Source organism: Mytilus trossulus, chromosome 2, assembly GCF_036588685.1.
Source record: "Mytilus trossulus isolate FHL-02 chromosome 2, PNRI_Mtr1.1.1.hap1, whole genome shotgun sequence".
NCBI classification, from domain to species: Eukaryota; Metazoa; Mollusca; class Bivalvia; order Mytilida; family Mytilidae; genus Mytilus; species Mytilus trossulus.
In genome coordinates this window covers 94728463-94747205 of record NC_086374.1, presented here as the reverse complement: position 1 = coordinate 94747205, position 18743 = coordinate 94728463, and the positions used below count along the sequence as shown (strand labels likewise).

At 30.7% G+C, this 18743-nt stretch overlaps 1 protein-coding gene across 2 annotated transcripts; it reads left to right on the top strand.

Moving 5' to 3' along the window:
- The first annotated feature begins 7496 nt into the window (after positions 1-7496).
- On the top strand, positions 7497-16272 carry LOC134708412 (non-homologous end-joining factor 1-like). 2 transcript variants are annotated; one of them, XM_063568914.1, is made up of 8 exons: positions 7497-7764; positions 8647-8856; positions 9570-9708; positions 10397-10458; positions 11291-11399; positions 12088-12117; positions 14763-14938; positions 15499-16272. In XM_063568914.1, exons 1-8 carry the CDS (start codon positions 7570-7572, stop codon positions 15598-15600), a joined length of 1023 nt encoding a protein of 340 aa, XP_063424984.1. In that variant the 5' UTR covers positions 7497-7569; the 3' UTR covers positions 15601-16272. The 2 variants fall into 2 exon arrangements, with proteins under 2 accessions (XP_063424984.1, XP_063424985.1); XM_063568915.1 differs by lacking the exon at positions 12088-12117 and having other exon boundaries at positions 7498-7764; positions 15499-16263.
- The last annotated feature ends 2471 nt before the right edge of the window (positions 16273-18743 follow it).

Sequence of the window (18743 nt, the reverse complement as noted above, 5' to 3'; positions counted from 1 at the left end):
TTATTCGGTCAATGTGTATGAATGTCGTTTTGGGTGGCGGGTACGCTGTCCGATATTGAATGACATCTTAATAAATCTAAAAACCTAATATTTTCATTATGACATGCGTGAGGGGATCGGTTCTGATTGAGGACATCGTGAATGCGTGAGGGGACGTGAAATCATAATATTATATCCAAACTATGATTTGAAAGTTGGCTTAATGTGGTCAGATTGTTCATGAAAAAACAAATGTGTGTGCATAAACAAAATTAATGAGATAAAATTTTGAAATACGTTGTCGGAAGGTAGGTTTTACGAACAATAAAAGGAAAAAAATTGTCAACGATTTGTTTCTAGCTACAAATATCAGCCCGGTATATATTTGTTACGAACAACTCCCTTGTATTGCGTTTTTTTTTTTAATGGATCCCGAAAACACAAATTTTGATTTTTGTTTGAATATTTACATCACAAAGTTTTCTGTATATATATAAACAGTCTAACCAATAAATTGTAAATATGTCTCCAATAAAGGCAACAGTATAGTAAACCGTTGTCGAAATTCATAAATTGATTGAGAAAAAACAAATTCGGATTACAAACTAAAACTGAGGTAAACACATCAAATATAAGAGGAAAACTACGACACAACAGCATCACAAAATTAAACTTTAACACACACGGAACAAATTGCAATTTAACAATGGCCATTTTCCTGACAGGACATTTTAAGAAAAATGGTGGGATAAACCCGGTTTTGTTGCATGCCAAATCTCGCTTCTACGGCAATGGTAAATATTTCATTTAAAGACAACGTTACATGACAGGACTATGTACAATACAAATAAATGATAGAACATATAGTCAGAGAAACGCTCCAATAATAGCTTACAAAAGGTACCAGGTTTAGAAAAACACTTATACGCCAGACGCGTCTTTCGTCCACACAAGGCTTACCAGTGACGCTCAGATGAAAAAAGTTTGAAAGCCAAGACAAGTACATTGAGGACCAAAAGTTCCCAAAAGTTGTGCCTTAATACGGCTAGGGTTTCTGCCTGAAATAAGAACATCCTTGTTACTTCGAATAATTCGTAATTTTGCAACCAGTGATGTTTTATAAAATGACTATATAATAGATATACATGATAAAAATCGAAGTAACTACACTATAAAAACGGATACATAAAACTACATAAACCAGCACGTAAAAAATCACAGCCGAGTTAGCCAAAACCATAAACGAACATAGTGACGTAATATATAATTTTCTTAAACAATATCCCAAAAATAGGATAGACAGAATTCAGGATTAGATTTGTCATACTCATATAAAATTTAGAATGAAAATGGGGAATATGTCAAAGAGACAACAACTCAACCATAGAAAAAATATCAGTACAAGGTCACCAACAGGTCTTCAATGTAGCGAGAAATTCCCGCACTCGGAGTCGTCCTTCAGCTGACCCCTAAACAAATAAATACTAGTTTAGTAATATATAACATTTATCAATAACAATGAAAATTACCATATTAATTAATATCAAATTGTGGTAGTAAACTATACCGATTATTTGCCCAAATCCATGAATTTGGACACAAATTTGAAATTTATTGGTAGACTTTTATTCATAAAAAGAAAACATGGTCAATTATTGAATTTTCAAAATTCTATCTCATAATTTTTATTTAAACACACAATTTTTTTTTTCATAAACAATCTAATCATATTAACTTTCAACGACTGATAGCTTGTATATAAAGATATGATTTCAAGTCCTCACGCATTCACGATGTCCTCAATCAGAACCGATCCCCTCACGCATGACAAAATGAAAATATGAGGTTTTTAGATTTATTAAGATGTCGATCAACACCGGACAGCGTCCAAGTCGTCCAAAACGACATTCATACCCATTGACCTAATAAAAAGTAAATTTGAACTTGTAGTTCTGTTAAAAGAACCATTTCAAAATCTAAATGTCACTTTTTAGGCAAATTCTCGTGCGGCAACTGATTTTGTAGGAATTCAACTCCACGTACAACAGTAAATGATACATGTGTCTCTTTGTTAAAGTATTCATCACAGCATAGCATTCTCCGATTTTCAATATTATGATCAGTCGAATAAGGAAATTGCGATTTAGAAATGTATATACCTTTCGAAGCGGTGACAATTGCTCCACTCACGCACAACCGGAAAATCCTCTCACGATTTTCATTGCAGAACCAAATGTTCTGCGTGTGTAGATTACCAGCCGTACGTGTTATACCGATGATAAAATTTAGTAAATGTTTTGACTAGTTTGTGATATCGAAAACCCTGGTGTAATAATTGTTCAGTAATACATAAATTTCTCCTGTCAAAATGTAAAACACTGTTACATACACGAGCAAATCGTACAAGTTGAGATATATAAACTTCGTAAGATGGTGACAAGGGAACGTCGCCGTCTAAAAACGGATAATTAACGGTAGGAAACGAAAAAACATTTCTTGTATCATAAATTTTAGTATTAAGCTTTCCTTTAGTGATATAGATATCAAGATCGAGGAAAGGGCAGTGGTCATTGTTAGTATTAGCTTTATTTAAAATAAGTTCAACAGGATAAATTTCTTTAGTATACATACTGAAGTCGTCATTATTGAGAGCCAAAATATCATCCAATTATCTAAAAGTATTATTAAATCTGTTTATCAGATGTTGTTTCGATGAGTCTTTGCTGATTTATGTCATAAATTACCATACATAATGCACAACTTTTAAAAGGATTGTTTTCTTGAACTAATGATGCTATTCGCAGGGGCGGATCCAGGATTTTTGATTAGGGGGGAGGGGCGCAAATTAATTGTTTGCCGATCGGAACGATGCGAAAAAAAATTGGAGGTATACTTATCGAAATTATTGAAATATTTTTCTAGAGAGTGTGCAATGTAGAAATTTTGCCAAGCAAAACGTTGCGAGAAAGATTTTGTGGTAAAATTACCTAGAAATTATTCAAGTTTTAAGCTTTAACCGCATAAATCCACCCCTGTCAATCTACAATTACCATATAATAAACAAACAATCTGTGAGCTTCTATTCATTGACTCTATTGCTCACCTGACTAATATTAGATTTTGAAAACAAAAATTTCTACTTTTGCCAGCGATTTTTTAATAAAAAAATAAATATTATTATTTTTTTGGTTATTTTCAGAGGTCGTGGCTAACCTTTTATTAACATTTTTAACTGCAAACCACTAAAATCAGAATTAGATCCTTACGAAGATATCTTTATTTTTATGAGATTCTATGTAATACGGGAGTACGAGTTTGGGCCTTGACCGTTTATACACACTTCAGCAAACTTTACAGGTTACAAGTGAGAAACATGTATTGATACAGAGATATTAAATAATGATATAGATTAATAAACTAACCTTTCGAATGAACTAGTATTTCTATCTTTCATTAAGAAAGAATCTAACATGGACTGTTTTCTTGGACGCGCAATGATGAAATAACCAACCCAACCGCGGGTAGGACACTTTCACCTACTTTGTGGGAAAGTGAGGTAGGGATGTTTTTGTTACTTTGATCATCAAAGAAATTGTTTAAAAAATCCGCAACTACACTGTCATAGTTGTAATACTTTAACTGTTAAAAGACTATGATATATTTGTCATCAAGCGCAGTATCGCGTTTGACACCTTCCTTTGAAGTAAAATATATTTATAGAACTGTAAATAAACCGTAGGTCAGTTGATTCGGTTAAACTTACTGTTTTATATACTTCTTTGAACATGTTGAATGCTAACTGAACAGATGCAAGGCGACGACATTAATTTTCGTCGTCTGTTCACATACTTTATTGAGCTGAGGACAGACAACCCATGCTTTGCAAATTTTAGGGGGGGGGGCGAACGCCCGCCACGCCCCCACCTAAATCCGCCCCTTATTCGTCAGTTATCTATAAATTTGATACATAATTATTTGTTACATCTTCATTTAATATTGTAAATGTGAAAAAAATGTGCATTTAAATTTGCATTTATATAGCAAAATATTTTAAGATAACAAAACTTTACAGCTGTTCAAATCTTGCAAATCTATAAATAAAGGCAAATCAAAGCAACATGCAGATAGTCGACAGGGTAAGCGTATCATACTGATAGTAATTCGTGAGTAAGTTGAGACATCAACACTTCGTATCGGTGAAGCATGTGAGGATTACCATAAAACTAATGTAGTGTCGATTTCATGCGTTCTTAATTGTCAATACCTCTGTAGGATAGTTTTACGGCTTGAAGTATACACACCTTGTAACTTGTTAATGAAGTCCATATAGTGTGACCATGTACGAGCGTAAAATGTGAAGTTGACAATTGGGACTTTGAAAGCATCATGTTATAGCTAGCGCTTTTTTAATGCTATTCCATTACTATATTAGCAGGGGTATGGTCTGCACACAAAACAATATGTACACGCACTAGCGACATATTGTATTACTCTTAGATCTTTAGATAACAGATGAGTTATTTTACCAATATTGTCATTTTCTAAATTATTAAATGAAAGTGGCCGCATCCGTGTTCACTCTCAACCTTTATAAATGTTATGTATTATTATCACCAAAACAACTTAAATTTAAATATTAATAATGAACACGAATGTGGCCACTTCTTTTAAAGACGGAAACCGTCAAACATTTAACGCAAATAATAAAATTGAGAAGATTTCGGTAATTTAGCATGACTTAATGATGGCAGTACTCGATATATGTCCAATGTTTTGTAAACAACAGCTCATGTTTATGTATCAGAAGTATTTTACTTTCCAATCAATAGCTAAAAGTTTACATTTTAACAATTTTGTAAAAATGCTTTATTTCAGTGTGGCCAAAAAGGTGTCTTATTGGATCGACACCACTAAATAACTGAAATTTTCAAATAATTTAAAATAATTGAATAGTTCTGGCCAGTGTTCATAGTTTTGTTTTCTATTTTTCAGTTTATACATTTTGCTAGCTATTAAACTCTGTCAAATATGTTCTTGGCACTGGCTACGGTTACATGGAAATGTAACAATAATAAAAATATTATTGTTACATTGGAGATTAATTGCCGGAATGCAAAGTTGGGCAAGGAACCGATTAATTACGAATGTAACAATAATTACTGAGGCTACGGTTACATATAACGTTATTGTTACATGAAAAACAGCAATGTACGCTAGATTTAATAAACGTAAATCTTCTATAGTTGTATTGCTAAATCTTTCTATGTACTAAACAATACGTGTAATACTGATAAATAATAAATATTATTATTCAACAAATGGTGTATAACTTGAATAGTTTTACGTATTCAATAGTTTTGATGTTCTTATAGATACTACTCAAGATAAGGAGTGTCAAAGGCGAAAAATATAGTTCAATGGTTTCATTTTTTTAAAGTATTTAATTAACTACACACCTACATGTACTCTTATTACTGTCTTTTTTCTTTGAACCAATTTTGTTCAGGGTAAAGAAGTAAAACTTGGGATGCGTTTAAAACGAAACTGAAACAATATCAAGACATAAATTTCAAACAGCTATACAACTTGACGCAAATTGATACATCAAAAGCAAAGTTTGCTAACTGTAACTTAAATACGAACTTCTGTATGTACACGTATCCATGGAGGACGTAATTTCGTTCATCAAAAATGTGTCGGACTTTAAAAACCACTTGCTCACTGAATTTGTAGAAATTGTCATCGTAAATAAAAAAAAATTACCGTAAATAAAGTGTATGTAATTAATGGATGTATTGTTAATATATGAAATAAATGTCTTCCATATTTAGTACATATTACTAGTCCCATCGTACATTGCTGTTTTAATGTAATAATAACGCAATGTAACCGTAGCCTTAATAATTATTGTTACATTCGTAATTAAACAGGTCCTTACCCAACCATGCGTTCCGGCATTTAGTCTTCAATGTAACAATAATATTTTTATTATTGTTACATTTCCATGTAACTGTAGCCAGTGCCTATGTTCATCCTCTGCAAATGATATTTGAAAAATTTCAAAGCATGTAAATTCAAATAAATGCGCAGTTTTTCGTTATTTTTTAATTTTGTGTTTGTTTTCCATTTTTGTTTATACGTTGTTTTATTTCTTTCTTTTCCCTTTTTGACCGAAACTGAAACAATATCAAGACATAAATTTCAAACAGCTATACAACTTGACGCAAATTGATACATCAAAAGCAAAGTTTGCTAGCTGTAACTTAAATACGAACTTCTGTATGTACACGTATCCATGGAGGACGTAATTTCGTTCATCAAAAATGTGTCAGACTTTAAAAACCACTTGCTCACTGAATTTGTAGAAATTGTCATCGTATATAAAAAAAAATTACCGTAAATAAAGTGTATGTAATTAAGGTGGCTCATGGGTACAAAAATTTTAGCAAAAAATTAAACCTTTATTTTTTCATTACAAATTTATTTTTTATACACTATTAGTTGTTACTTTATGATATGGTACAAAAAAGAACCCCAAAAAAGGATTTGGTTTGGCCCCAGATGACTTTAAAAATTGAAAAAGCTTCAAATTATCTCCCTTTGGTGCAAAAATGCCATTGTTTTGCCTTAAATTTGAAATATCTTTTTTAACTCATCGGTGACCTATATTTTTTATTATTGTTTTCAAATGAGCTGTACATGAACTAAATAATTGTAAAATTTAAGCGATTTCTTATATTAGGTTCTTTTTTTATTTCGATATTTCCTCTTTTTCTCCTATTAGTTCAACAGAAAAAAAGGACATTAACAAAAATGTATGCTTCTTCCAGAGGCAGATTTTAGCTTAAATGAACGGTGACCCCATTTTTTTATTTCATTTTTCTTTTAAGTATATGTTAAAGTTCATTTATGAAAAAATATAGGGAAATCCTATATTAGGAAAAAAAAATCATTTATACCCAGGAGCCCCCTTAATGGATGTATTGTTAATATATGAAATAAATGTCTTCAATATTTAGTACATATTACTAGTCCCATCGTACATTGCTGTTTTGATGTAATAATAACGCAATGTAACCGTAGCCTTAATAATTATTGTTACATTTGTAATTAAACAGGTCCTTACCCAACCATGCGTTCCGGCATTTAGTCTTCAATGTAACAATAATATTTTTATTATTGTTACATTTCCATGTAACTGTAGCCAGTGCCTATGTTCATCCTCTGCAAATGATATTTGAAAAATTTCAAAGCATGTAAATTCAAATAAATGCGCAGTTTTTCGTTATTTTTTAATTTTGTGTTTGTTTTCCATTTTTGTTTATACGTTGTTTTATTTCTTTCTTTTCCCTTTTTGACGAAATTAACCAAAACGGCAATCTTTTCTGTTCGTCGTTGGTAGTTGCGTTCTTATAATTTGCATCGGTATTTAGTAATATCTTACATGATTCTATTCAGGAATTTTGTTTATAAAACGTTCAGCTTCTTTTGATCGTCTCCCTTGTGTTCGTTTCCGGTAAATACAAAACACAAAATTTCTAACCCTCATTTTAACTTTTAGCATTAAAATACTCCATTTTTGTACCAATTATGACAGAAATCGAATGGAGAAGACGTTGGAAGCCGGATCTTACATCTATTCCTTGGCAACCTTTAAATATCGACGGTGATGTCTACTTGATCAAATGCAAGTTTACTCAAAACTCTTATGAGTTACTTCTTACCAATCTGAAAAGCTTTTGGTATGAAGAGTTGTCAGAGAACGCCTTGAAAAAGAGAGTTCAGGTAATCATAGAAAAAATTGGATAATTTATTGTTGTTCTGTACTTTTCTTTGACATGTTTGATACAGCTTTATTTACATTTCTTGTAAAAAAATTGTCTTCAACTGTTCAATGTTAGGAAGTTGTAACTGTAAACAAGAATCACCTCAGAACTACATGAATTACAATAAAACTACTTAAATAAAACACAGAATATTAAAATTACTTTGTAAGAAGCAAATCTTATAATTCAGAAATAAAATTATTTCTTTAGCCATTTTGGGTAGTCCAAATAATTATGACGTCTTGAAAGGCTATTATTTTTTTTTTCTTTGACATTAAGTCTTGAAAGGCTTTATAATTATTTAAGGTGTCCAAGAAAAAAAAATAATAGCCTTTCGAGACGCCATAATTATTTAAGGCGTCAAAGAAAAAAAATATAATAGCCTTTCAAGACGTCATAATTATTTGGACTACATTTTGGGTTGCTAATGACATGATGATTGGATGAGATGATCATCATTTTTCGTGAATTGGCATACTTTTTTTTTATGTTTGGAGACTTTGAGCATGTTGAGACACTTAACTAATACATTGTTATAACGAAAATCTAAAACAAACAGTTAAAAAATTAGTTTTGAACCAAAAAATAATATCGCACAGTTTTCAAAGTCATGACAGTACTTAGCTGATAAAAATGCTTTGAATATATTTGTTGTGTTTTACATTTTTTAACAGAGTTTTCCCAAAATTGCAAAATGAAGCTTTCATGTACATGTGATCATGGTGATTGTTCTTTTAACATGTTCATGATGTTACATATGTATAATGATATAACTTTAGACTGTAGAACATGTAGAAGTTAATCTGAATTAAAACCATGATCATTCCTTTATATTTCACAGAAATTAAATCCTAGTATAGAGGCATCAGTTTCTAGGATATTGGACCAGATTAAGAATTGCCTTGAAAGTCAGGAAAAAGGAACAAGCATTACAATTGGCTTTAAAGATAAGGAAGAAGAAAATTCCAAAATGGTTCTAAAGATTAACTCCCAGCTTGCAGGGTTGCCGTTTTGTTGGGATTTTGTAGGAAATTCAGCTGACAAAGAAATGGTAAAGAATAATCAAAAATAATTGAAAGTGGTCAAGATCAGTAATCCCAAATCTATTTATTTATGCCAGTTCTTTTTCAAGATGTACAAATGATGTAGGGTTTAACTTGGCTGGAACAGGGTCAAATGAGTTTTTATGATCACATGCGTAATTAGATGAAAGTTAAAAATGTAGGACAAGGTTTTGTGAGATAGACAATAAAAATAGCACCCTCAAAATTATTATAGCATCATGGAAAAAATATAGCGTCTCTGTGCCTCAACACTAAAACTGCCTGGGGAGAACATTGTGTCTATACATGTAGTTGTGTTTTATCCGTACCAACTACATGTTTTGTAATATATCTTGAATAAACATTAAAATTGTCTTAAAAAAATTATACATCTCATTTAAAATAAATTAATATAAAAATTAAAAAATTAAAATGTATGCAAAATCATAAAAATAACATGTTCTACTTAGCATACATGTTAAGTACCATTATAAAAAAATGTGCGCTTCCCAACTCATAATCATGATAAATGTCATAGTATTGAAAATAAGAAGCACTATTATTCAATATAAAAAAGTGACCTATTTATCTGTCTCTTATCATATTTAATATTTGGTATAAGCATGATAAGTATATAAGGTTTCAGTATTTTTACAATTCTGTACAATGATAGAATATTGTCGCGTATTTAAGATTTTCTATTCTCTATCTTTTTATATAGGCCTCAGAAAACTTGATAGTTCCACTAATGGCCATGGTAGGTGAATTAACAAGACGGCAGAGAGAACTTATCAAAATACTGCAAAATAAGGACAAGGAGATAGAAGATTACAAATCCCAGGGTGGAAAAACAACACGAAGTGAGTAATTGTGGAGGAGAGTAATTACTGAAGATACAATTATTTTCGTGGGTATCAATTTTTGTGGATTCAGTAAACTTTGCCTTCTTGAATATTTAATGTTGTGGTTTTTCAAAGTATGGATACATGTCTATGGAGAATTTGTATTTCGTGGTTCACCTATACTCATGCAATCCAGGAAAGTTGATATCAGACCAACAAAAATGAATCCACAGTATACAGATTTACATTCTTCAGGTTCAATGCTCATGGTACTGCTTTGAATGTTCTGTTTAGGTCATTACAATAGTTTTCTCTACAAATATTCATTACTGTTTTAATATTGGTAACATCCTTATTAAGCTTTCTTTATCCAGGAGATTGTGTTGTGGGGACTGAAGAGTTCTGTTATCCTACAATCACTTAATGCAAACTGATTTAATGTCATATTTACATTGTAAAAAAATAGTTTCTTTTTGTCTGCTATAAATTTTCATGTTAACAACATGTTTGTAAAAAAAACTTTCATTTTCTTATTAATCTTTTATGTGCTTTCTGAAAACAGAAATCAAAATGTGTGTTTTTAAATTGAAAAATATATTTTGATATTGTTTGTTAGGATATTAGTACAGTAACTTTAATTTATACATGTAATAAGTAATCTTGTAATCGTAAACATTTTTTTATTTAATTTAGTTTTCTATTACAGAACATATAGAAACTCAGGAGTTTGTGGAAACAGCATTTGAAAACACAATGTTGATGTCAAAGGTATAAATTGCACTAATTACGTTAATTCATACTCTATGGTTAACGTTTTACTAATTGGGGACTCGGATGGAGAGTTGTCTCATTGGCACTCATACCACATCTTTCTATTTCAAATAATTAAATATTATTTTACACTACCAAAACAGATTTAAATGTTATTCTTTGTGAATTCACTCAAAGTTTTAAAAAGAATCAGTAAATGCAAATTTACAAATAATTTTGTATGGTAAAGGTAGATTTGATGCTTCTAATTCCAATTTTGGTAGGTTTTGAATGCAGTCACCATATCGAACAGTCTATAGCTTCTGTTGAAACAAAGAATTACAACAAATATTTCCAGTCAAAAAAAGGATTGGGAGAGATTTACCTCTCGGACAAGTCTCTCGATATTAGCAAGCATTTTTCAAAAGAAATTTCATTTTCAATTTGAAAATAAGGAGATATGGTACTATTGCCAATGAGACATGCAAAATATGAAACAATTCAATTGAGAAAACTATCCCCTAATTTATGTCAAAACAATATATAAATCCATAAATGGATAAATGAATTATGTCATGCCCTGCTGAATAAAATGTACCTAAATACAAATACTTGCAACATTTATGTTGATTTCAAGAGTTCACACTACCTCAAACCTTATTGTACCATCATAGCATAAATTCTAACTTCCAGAATATTTGAATGTTTACATGATTAGTGTGTAATTGGCTGTGTAAAAAATTTTCATTTATCTAACATTTTTTGCCTTTGTATAAACTGTATTTAATTACAGATTAACTGGAAATAGATCATTTTTAAAGGTCAATTTAAATGTAACTTGCTATTACAGGGTTTTGAAGAGGAAGTGAAGAGTTTTGGTAGTTCAGCATTTGATGATAGTGGTCAGGATCTCTACCGTCAAATCATGACCAAACATTCTTGGTTGCACAGACAAAAAAGTGAGGTTATTTTATTGTTAAAGTTGCGTTCTCTTTGTTTGAGATAATTAGGAAGACTATGCATACTCAGGACATGTTTTAGGGGGTTACTGTTTTTTCCCTGTCCATTTCATCTCATATCAACCTCCTGTTTACCAAATACTTATTTATTCTTTCACATAATATTCATGCTTGAAATTTCTTCCTATTTTTCAAAAGAACTACAAATTAAAGCTTCCTGAAGTTTTGAATAAGGGTTTGTGTAAAAAGGCTTTACAGTATGATGTGTTTTCACATTCATTCCTATACAGCTTTCTGGTTATAAAATACTTGTATACTCTATCATCTCTATATCTTAGTTAACTTTTATGAAATTTCTATGAAATTACAAATCAGAGTACCCTGAAATTTGGTATCAATAATCTTCTGACCATGCTAAACATGTACAGTCAAAATTAACTTGTTTTGATAGATACAAGGGATAAAGTTAATTTATGAAATAGCAGACATTCCCCTTTTCAGAATCTAAAGGACTATGGGTAATATTATTGTGCATACTCCAAAATGAAAATAGCATCACATCATTGGATTGATTTCCATGGTTTAGAACATTTTAAACCAAGCTTTTGAAAATATTACTCAGAATGCATTAAATTCTGAAACGGTGAATTCTATGGTTAGTATAATATCTTTGGTTCAAATTTTTTAGATGATACAGAGACGGAATCATCATCGCTAGGTTTGTTGCTATTTTTAGCATGTTCAATTTGTTTATTTGTATAAGTTATTGTCTTGTTTATAAGAAAAAAGGACATGTTTGTCTTTTGTATCGTATGCATGCTATTAAAAGAGTTTATTGTATAAATTTATATCAGTTATTTAAAGGTTGTGGATAATTATTCAGTTCATCTGTTTATTCAATATATATATGATATATACAGTTGCTTGCTATATTTCAGGAAAATAACTTGCAGGAATTTTATAAACAAAAGCTGCATTTAATGAATAACTAAAATTTGTATAAATGAAATAAAGACACAGCTTTATTTTCTTTTTGAATCCACAGAATTTTATACTTCAAAATTATTTCTGATTTAAGAAAAATTGAAATTCTATGCTAATGCATTATGCATTAATTCATTTAGATTTATTTTTCCTGGTCTGATAATTGTGAATTTAATTCATTTCAGCATCAGGTTAATTGAATACATAATTGCTTGAGTGCAACCCTCCTTAAATTGTTGTATCACAAATTGTATACAGCTAAACCTTGTAAGAACTGGTCTTTTATTGGAAAGATTGACTAAAGTTTCACAATTTTTTTTAAGTACTTGCAAAATTATTAATGATAACTAATGTCAAAATTAAAACAAAATAGTAAATAATCTTTTTCTCTTGTTTTTGAGAAATGAAAATATGTGAATTAAAGATATATTTCTCTAATTCCTATCTATAATACTAACATAACGAGGGCCAATTTGTTAGTCACCAATAATTAACAAGTTCAGAGTTGAATCTGATACCGATACCAAAAGTATATTTACCTGTATACCTTTTACCTGCTCTTTACAAAAAAAAAAAAAAAATGGTGAATCAAAGAATTCAACTTTATAACTAAATATAGGACAATGCTGTTGATTAAAAATTACTCTATTCCAGGCCCTTTTATCTTCGAAATATATAAGATAACCAATAATTGATAAGTTCCAGGTTGACAGGTTCAAACAGAAAGAATTTGAACTCAGAGAAAACTGTGATTTTATAATCAGCATGACTTTATCAGATTTCAATACCAATACTAAAAATCTAGGCCAAAATAAGGCTTACACATAGTTATATACTTATAATTCAGTCACAGACGCGCAATATCGCGTGTGTGTTTTAGTGTAATTAAAGTTCTAACACTAAAAATTTCCCCTTATAAAATGGTACACTGTACATAACTGTAAATGCATATAGAGTAGATAGATAGTAAAGCTCAAAAGCAATAGAAGGAATGCTTGTGTATCACATGTTTTTGTCTGTCTTTCCTGTGTAAAAAACAGAGAATTGATAGGACAGCAATGGTGCTGTTGTGTGTTGCTATGGAATCTTTAAATAACATGTAATTATAATAAATAAGCTGTCAATCACAGAAATTTGAAATCACTTGCCTCTTAACATATTTTGGCTGTTGATGTTGACAGAATCTAGAATGCAAATCTATTTTTACTATGATAAATTACATGTTAGTTTGCAATGGCAAACTTTTATTTATTGTTTTAAATAAATCACAATACTAATTTAGAACTAAATAAAAATTGAATATTTCATTTTGGTTATCTACATTTATCTTATTTTTGGAAAATGTAAGATCTACATGCCTCATGTTAAGCTGCTTCGATACTATAGTTAAGTTAGAATGGAATCTCGAGTTGCTGAATGCCATGTTGCTTATGGTTAAGCTTTTAATATAGTTAGTACATATTGTAGATTTTAATAAGGGGCTTTTTGTGTCATTATTTTTTGTAATAACTCTGCCTTTTGTAATAATGCTGTATTTTGATAGGATGCTAGAAATGTTCTTTTTTTCCACAAATTTTCTATAAATTGAGATATTTTTTTCTCTGCTGGTGTATTTGTCATTAGGGAATTCAAAGTGCTTGCATACTTACTAACAAAGATAGAATTATATCAATTAATAACAAGGGTAATTAATTAGAGAAGTTGAGGTTTTTTTATCATATACTTTAATTTGGATTCATTTAATTTTGTAGATATCAATTTTTGGGATTGAGGAAATGTTCCGGTTTTTGCGTCACTTTATGTTTGCTCAACAAAAAGGCAATATCTACTCAATACATAAAAGATGATATATACAAAATGAGCACTTTCAAAATACCTGTAAAAATAAAATTTGCATTAAAGTAAGTGGCCCCTTTTGATGTATTGAAGACCCATTAGTGGCCTTGGCTGTTTTCTGCTCTTTGATCAGGCTGCTGTCTCTTTGAAACATTCCCTATTTCCATTCTAATTTTAATTATGTTAAGGATTCATTAATTGCTCCATAAGAACCTAAAGAAAATTGGTTCTTTGTAGCACAATTAGATTCATTTAACATTAACCTACATACGAAAAAAAAACACCAAAAAAACAGTAATTCTTGAAAATGTATGAATCTACTAGATATGTACATTATGTAATACACACAGCATTGAAAGGGTTTACATGCTTGTTCATTGTATTTCATTTAATTAGGATAACAAAATTAATAAATGAAATGTTTCAACGTATATTTAATTGAGGAGTAGTAACAGTTTGTACTACATGTACTAGCTTCTAGATATAATTTTAATTTTTGTAGAATAAAAGCTTTGCAATAAATTTTTTTTGTTTAATTTTCAGATGAGGAAGAATTACCTGTAAATGACACTAGTGACCAAGGGAGAAAGCCATCAACAGGGACATCATGGGGAAGTAGTAGACTTCCTCCATCAGTGACTGGACCTCCATCACAGAAAAGTCCAAATAAATCACCTGCATCATCAAAATCTAATACACCTGACACATCACCAATCAAGGTAGGCCTATTGTCTACAGAATGTTGCAGAATTTAACAAAAAAAAATACATCTCATTTTGTTAATTTGTATTTTAATGTTTTCAGTTTTACCAGACGAAAGAGATGGTGGACTTAAGCACAATTAAAAAGATTAATTCCAATTCTACAACTATCTTCTTTGCTATTATTTTGTATGAAGCAAACTTTTAGTTCCTTAGATGTTTATCTGCTTATGCTATACCTTATGACATGTTAACAAAAAGAATCAACACAATTGAGCAACAAAACAGTGTATATTTTTTTCTCTTTCAAAAAAGAAGTTTTTGTAACAATTTGAATGAAATGGATTGATCTGAGCACATGCTTAACAATTTGTTAACACATATATAAGACATATATGATGTATTTTGTTGTAATTTGTGATAGGGATTAAATTCCCAGTGTATTAATTTAATTACACATGAATATAATTTGAGGTTACAGCATTACATTTTGAAGCTTTATTCCTGAAACAAATGTTGCCATCTTTACGCTGTTGGTCACATGTTTAGTAACACACCTATTATTTCTTTTTATTCAGGATACAGAACTCATGAGGAGACAGGCTTTAGAACGCAGACTTGAATCAGACGAGGCAAAGAAGCATGAGAAAACAAAGAAAAAAAAGAAAATGGCTTTTTAAGAACTTTTTATCATTTTAATGTCATCTCATTTATGCCTTCATGATTTTTATGATCACTTAGTGTATTGTATTATTTAGTTCCTGATATCTTGTGCATCTTTATTTTTAACGAATGAATCAAGGAACATGATGTAAGAGACCTTTTGGATTTTTTCCAAAATTCCTGACATTTATCTGAAAAAGTCAGTATTTAAAAAAACACAGTATATCTTTTTTGTATTTTATCAAAAATTTGGGGACCAGTTTTGTAAATAAAAGAAAGAGAACATCCCCAATCTAGATAGATATCAGCTCTAAAAAGTCCTGGGCTTAGTGAGGTTTGTCAGAAAATTTTAGGTCCCTAGCAAAATCTGTCATTTGTCTTCTTGTAATTTTGTGATCCTCTGAACTCTATTTTTACTAACTAAATAGTAGTATTAACTATTAGATTACCATGGTTTTGTTTGCACATGGGATAACTTTAAAAACCAATTCCTCCTTTTAATAAGAAATAAGACATAATTTTAGATGTTTTTTGACTTAAACTTCTTCAATTTATTCGTTTGAAGGATATTTTCATGATGACTGTAAGTTAGTTGTTCATCAATCTTGTGTTGGCTTATCTGGGCCTATAATTGAAATGTGCATTTAATCAATTATTTATATATTTATATCATGTATATGTTTTAAATATTGTAGATGTATTTTTAAAGAAATAAAAAGGCAGCTAAATAATTTTTTGTTCAATGATAAGATTACACAGTTATGAACAAAATGAAAAACAATAGCAAGAAGAACCCCTTCCCAAGAAATTTCCATTTCAATGTTCAACAATGAGTAAAACATCATTACATTTGCCCTTATCTCCATTGTTATGAAACCAACTTCCTAAACACAGCATTTCCACCTTGAGTGCAAGTGGTCTACTGATAACTGCTGCATTTTTAAATTTTACTCTGTGAAAAAATGGTGAATTCTAATTCTTTTATGAGGTATTGGTGTAAATGTGTAAGGAAGAAGGAACAACATATTGTTAAATGCTTTTTCAGGATGATGTAATGTTTTTAAAAAGAGTGCATACATTATAGATAAATTTCATGCAAGATATATCTGTATTTATCTGTATAATGTCTTCTAAGTTTGGCATATCAAGTTAATCATTCAAAAATTTTAGGCACATCATTATGTTTTGGTTTAACTGATATGATACATATATATGAGCCCAGGTGGTCGTGTGGTCTAGCGGGACGGCTGCAGTGCAGGCGATTTGGTGTCACGATATCACAGTAGCATGGGTTTCGAATCCCAGCGAGGGACGAACAAAAAATTTGCGAAAGCAAATTTACAGATCTAACATTGTTGGGTTGATGTTTAGACGAGTTGTATATATATATATGTGGCCATATGTTACCTTTCCACGTCAGTTTTAATCTAGCGGCGTACTACAGTACTTGATATATAAGGCATGAAGATGTTATTGTTACAGATCAGCTAAATTATCTATAGTAAAGGATCCTACAAATTAATGTAAGATACAGTCACAGAAAATAATTATATTCATAAGTACGTCTGAGTCAGTGACAACCCTGGCGATCCGATGGATACATCTCTTGTAGGGTTGTCACTGACTCAGACGTACTTATGTATATATATATATATAGATATATTCATTAAATAAAATAGTAAAATAAGTTAAAAAGTTAACAGTTCCATTCAATCGATTTCATCCTTCCATTGGGACTCTTCAGGATAACTGATATGGCGTCGTTATGGGCGACGTCGTTAAGGAGGTTTGTGACGTTCCGTCATTGTTCGTTATTAAAAGTTTTCGGGATTTAATTTTGATCGGAACGTTGCGATAAAATAACGTTCCATCTCCTTTCGATAGGCTTCATCCCGTCTACATTTAAAAATGGGTATAATTTGAAAACGTTTTTTACCACAAGTGTCTAGATGGGCGCTAATTGGCTAGTTTCTGTATTGTGGGTGCTTTATTTGTTCTTTATGAACTCGCACCCGTTCACAGAGGCTATTCCCGGTCTGTCCAATATAATTTTCATGACAACCAGGACATGTGACGCAATAAATAAGGTTTGTTGTCTTACATGTCATATTGACGTTCACATGAAATTTTCTGCCATCTTTAAATGTTTTCATTTTTCCCGTTTCCAAATATTTTATTTCTTGACCGCAAACACCACATCTTGAATCTCTGCAAGATTTTATTTCAAACTCGCTAACCTTCGGTTCGAATCGAGCTCTGGTTAAGTGTTTCTTTAAATTTTTAGGTTGTCTGCGGCTGTACATCAAGTTTTCTTCCGGCATCAATTTTTTCATATTTTTACTTTCATGTAGACAACGGACCACGGAAGCCAAGTGATGAGAAAAGCTCATTTGGCCTTTTAGGCCAGGTGAGCTAAAAATGAGGTTTTTATCGAATCGCCTAACACATGGTTTACCCTTGTTTCACTTTCTTTATATATATATATATATGTGTGTCACAGATGACCAAGATTATGTTTCAATTCCTAAAGCCAAAACTCTCATCTTCCCAAATTATGATATATATGATTCATTGCATAGTTTTTGTCTAGGCAGTGCACAAGGCAGTAGTCCAAGAATCCAAGACATACAATCTAGTTGTAACCACAACGTAAAACATTTGTATAAAGCTTTTTAAATCAGAAGGTAGAATATCTTAATGTTTTATACCTTGTATGCAAATATCATTTGTTACAAATTTCTGTCTGTCATATGTCCATTGTCCTTGACCTCATTTTCATGGTTCATTAACTGCTTGAAAAAAAAACTGTTGCAGAAAGTGATACACAAGAATAGTGATCTGGTGACAGTGTTAACTAGCTACCCAAAAGCTTAATATTTCAGAAGGCTGAAAACCCTGTATCCTACATACTTTGTATAAAGATGCCATACAATGCGTTCATTGTACTTCACCTCTTTTTCATGGTTTAGTGCTCCTTGAAAAAAATATTTGTTTTTTGGTAATTTTAATTGCTCTCTTATATAATTATGAATAATAGAATAATTGTATTTGGTATGTTTGAATAAGAACCCTGCAAGGTCATCATATGGTGTTATGAAATATTTAACGAATTGCATGTCAGTTTGGTTGGTTTTATTTGATCTTTAAGAATTACCACATT

What these genes read in the sequence shown, in the direction of transcription:
- LOC134708412 (XM_063568914.1), top strand. Translation starts at nt 7,570, where the DNA reads ATGACAGAAATCGAATGGAGAAGACGTTGGAAGCCGGATCTTACATCT. An exon ending in GGGTGGAAAAACAACACGAA is followed by an intron (nt 9,709 to 10,396) that starts GTGAGTAATTGT and finishes TTTCTATTACAG; the next exon opens with AACATATAGAAACTCAGGAG. An exon ending in ACACAATGTTGATGTCAAAG is followed by an intron (nt 10,459 to 11,290) that starts GTATAAATTGCA and finishes TTGCTATTACAG; the next exon opens with GGTTTTGAAGAGGAAGTGAA.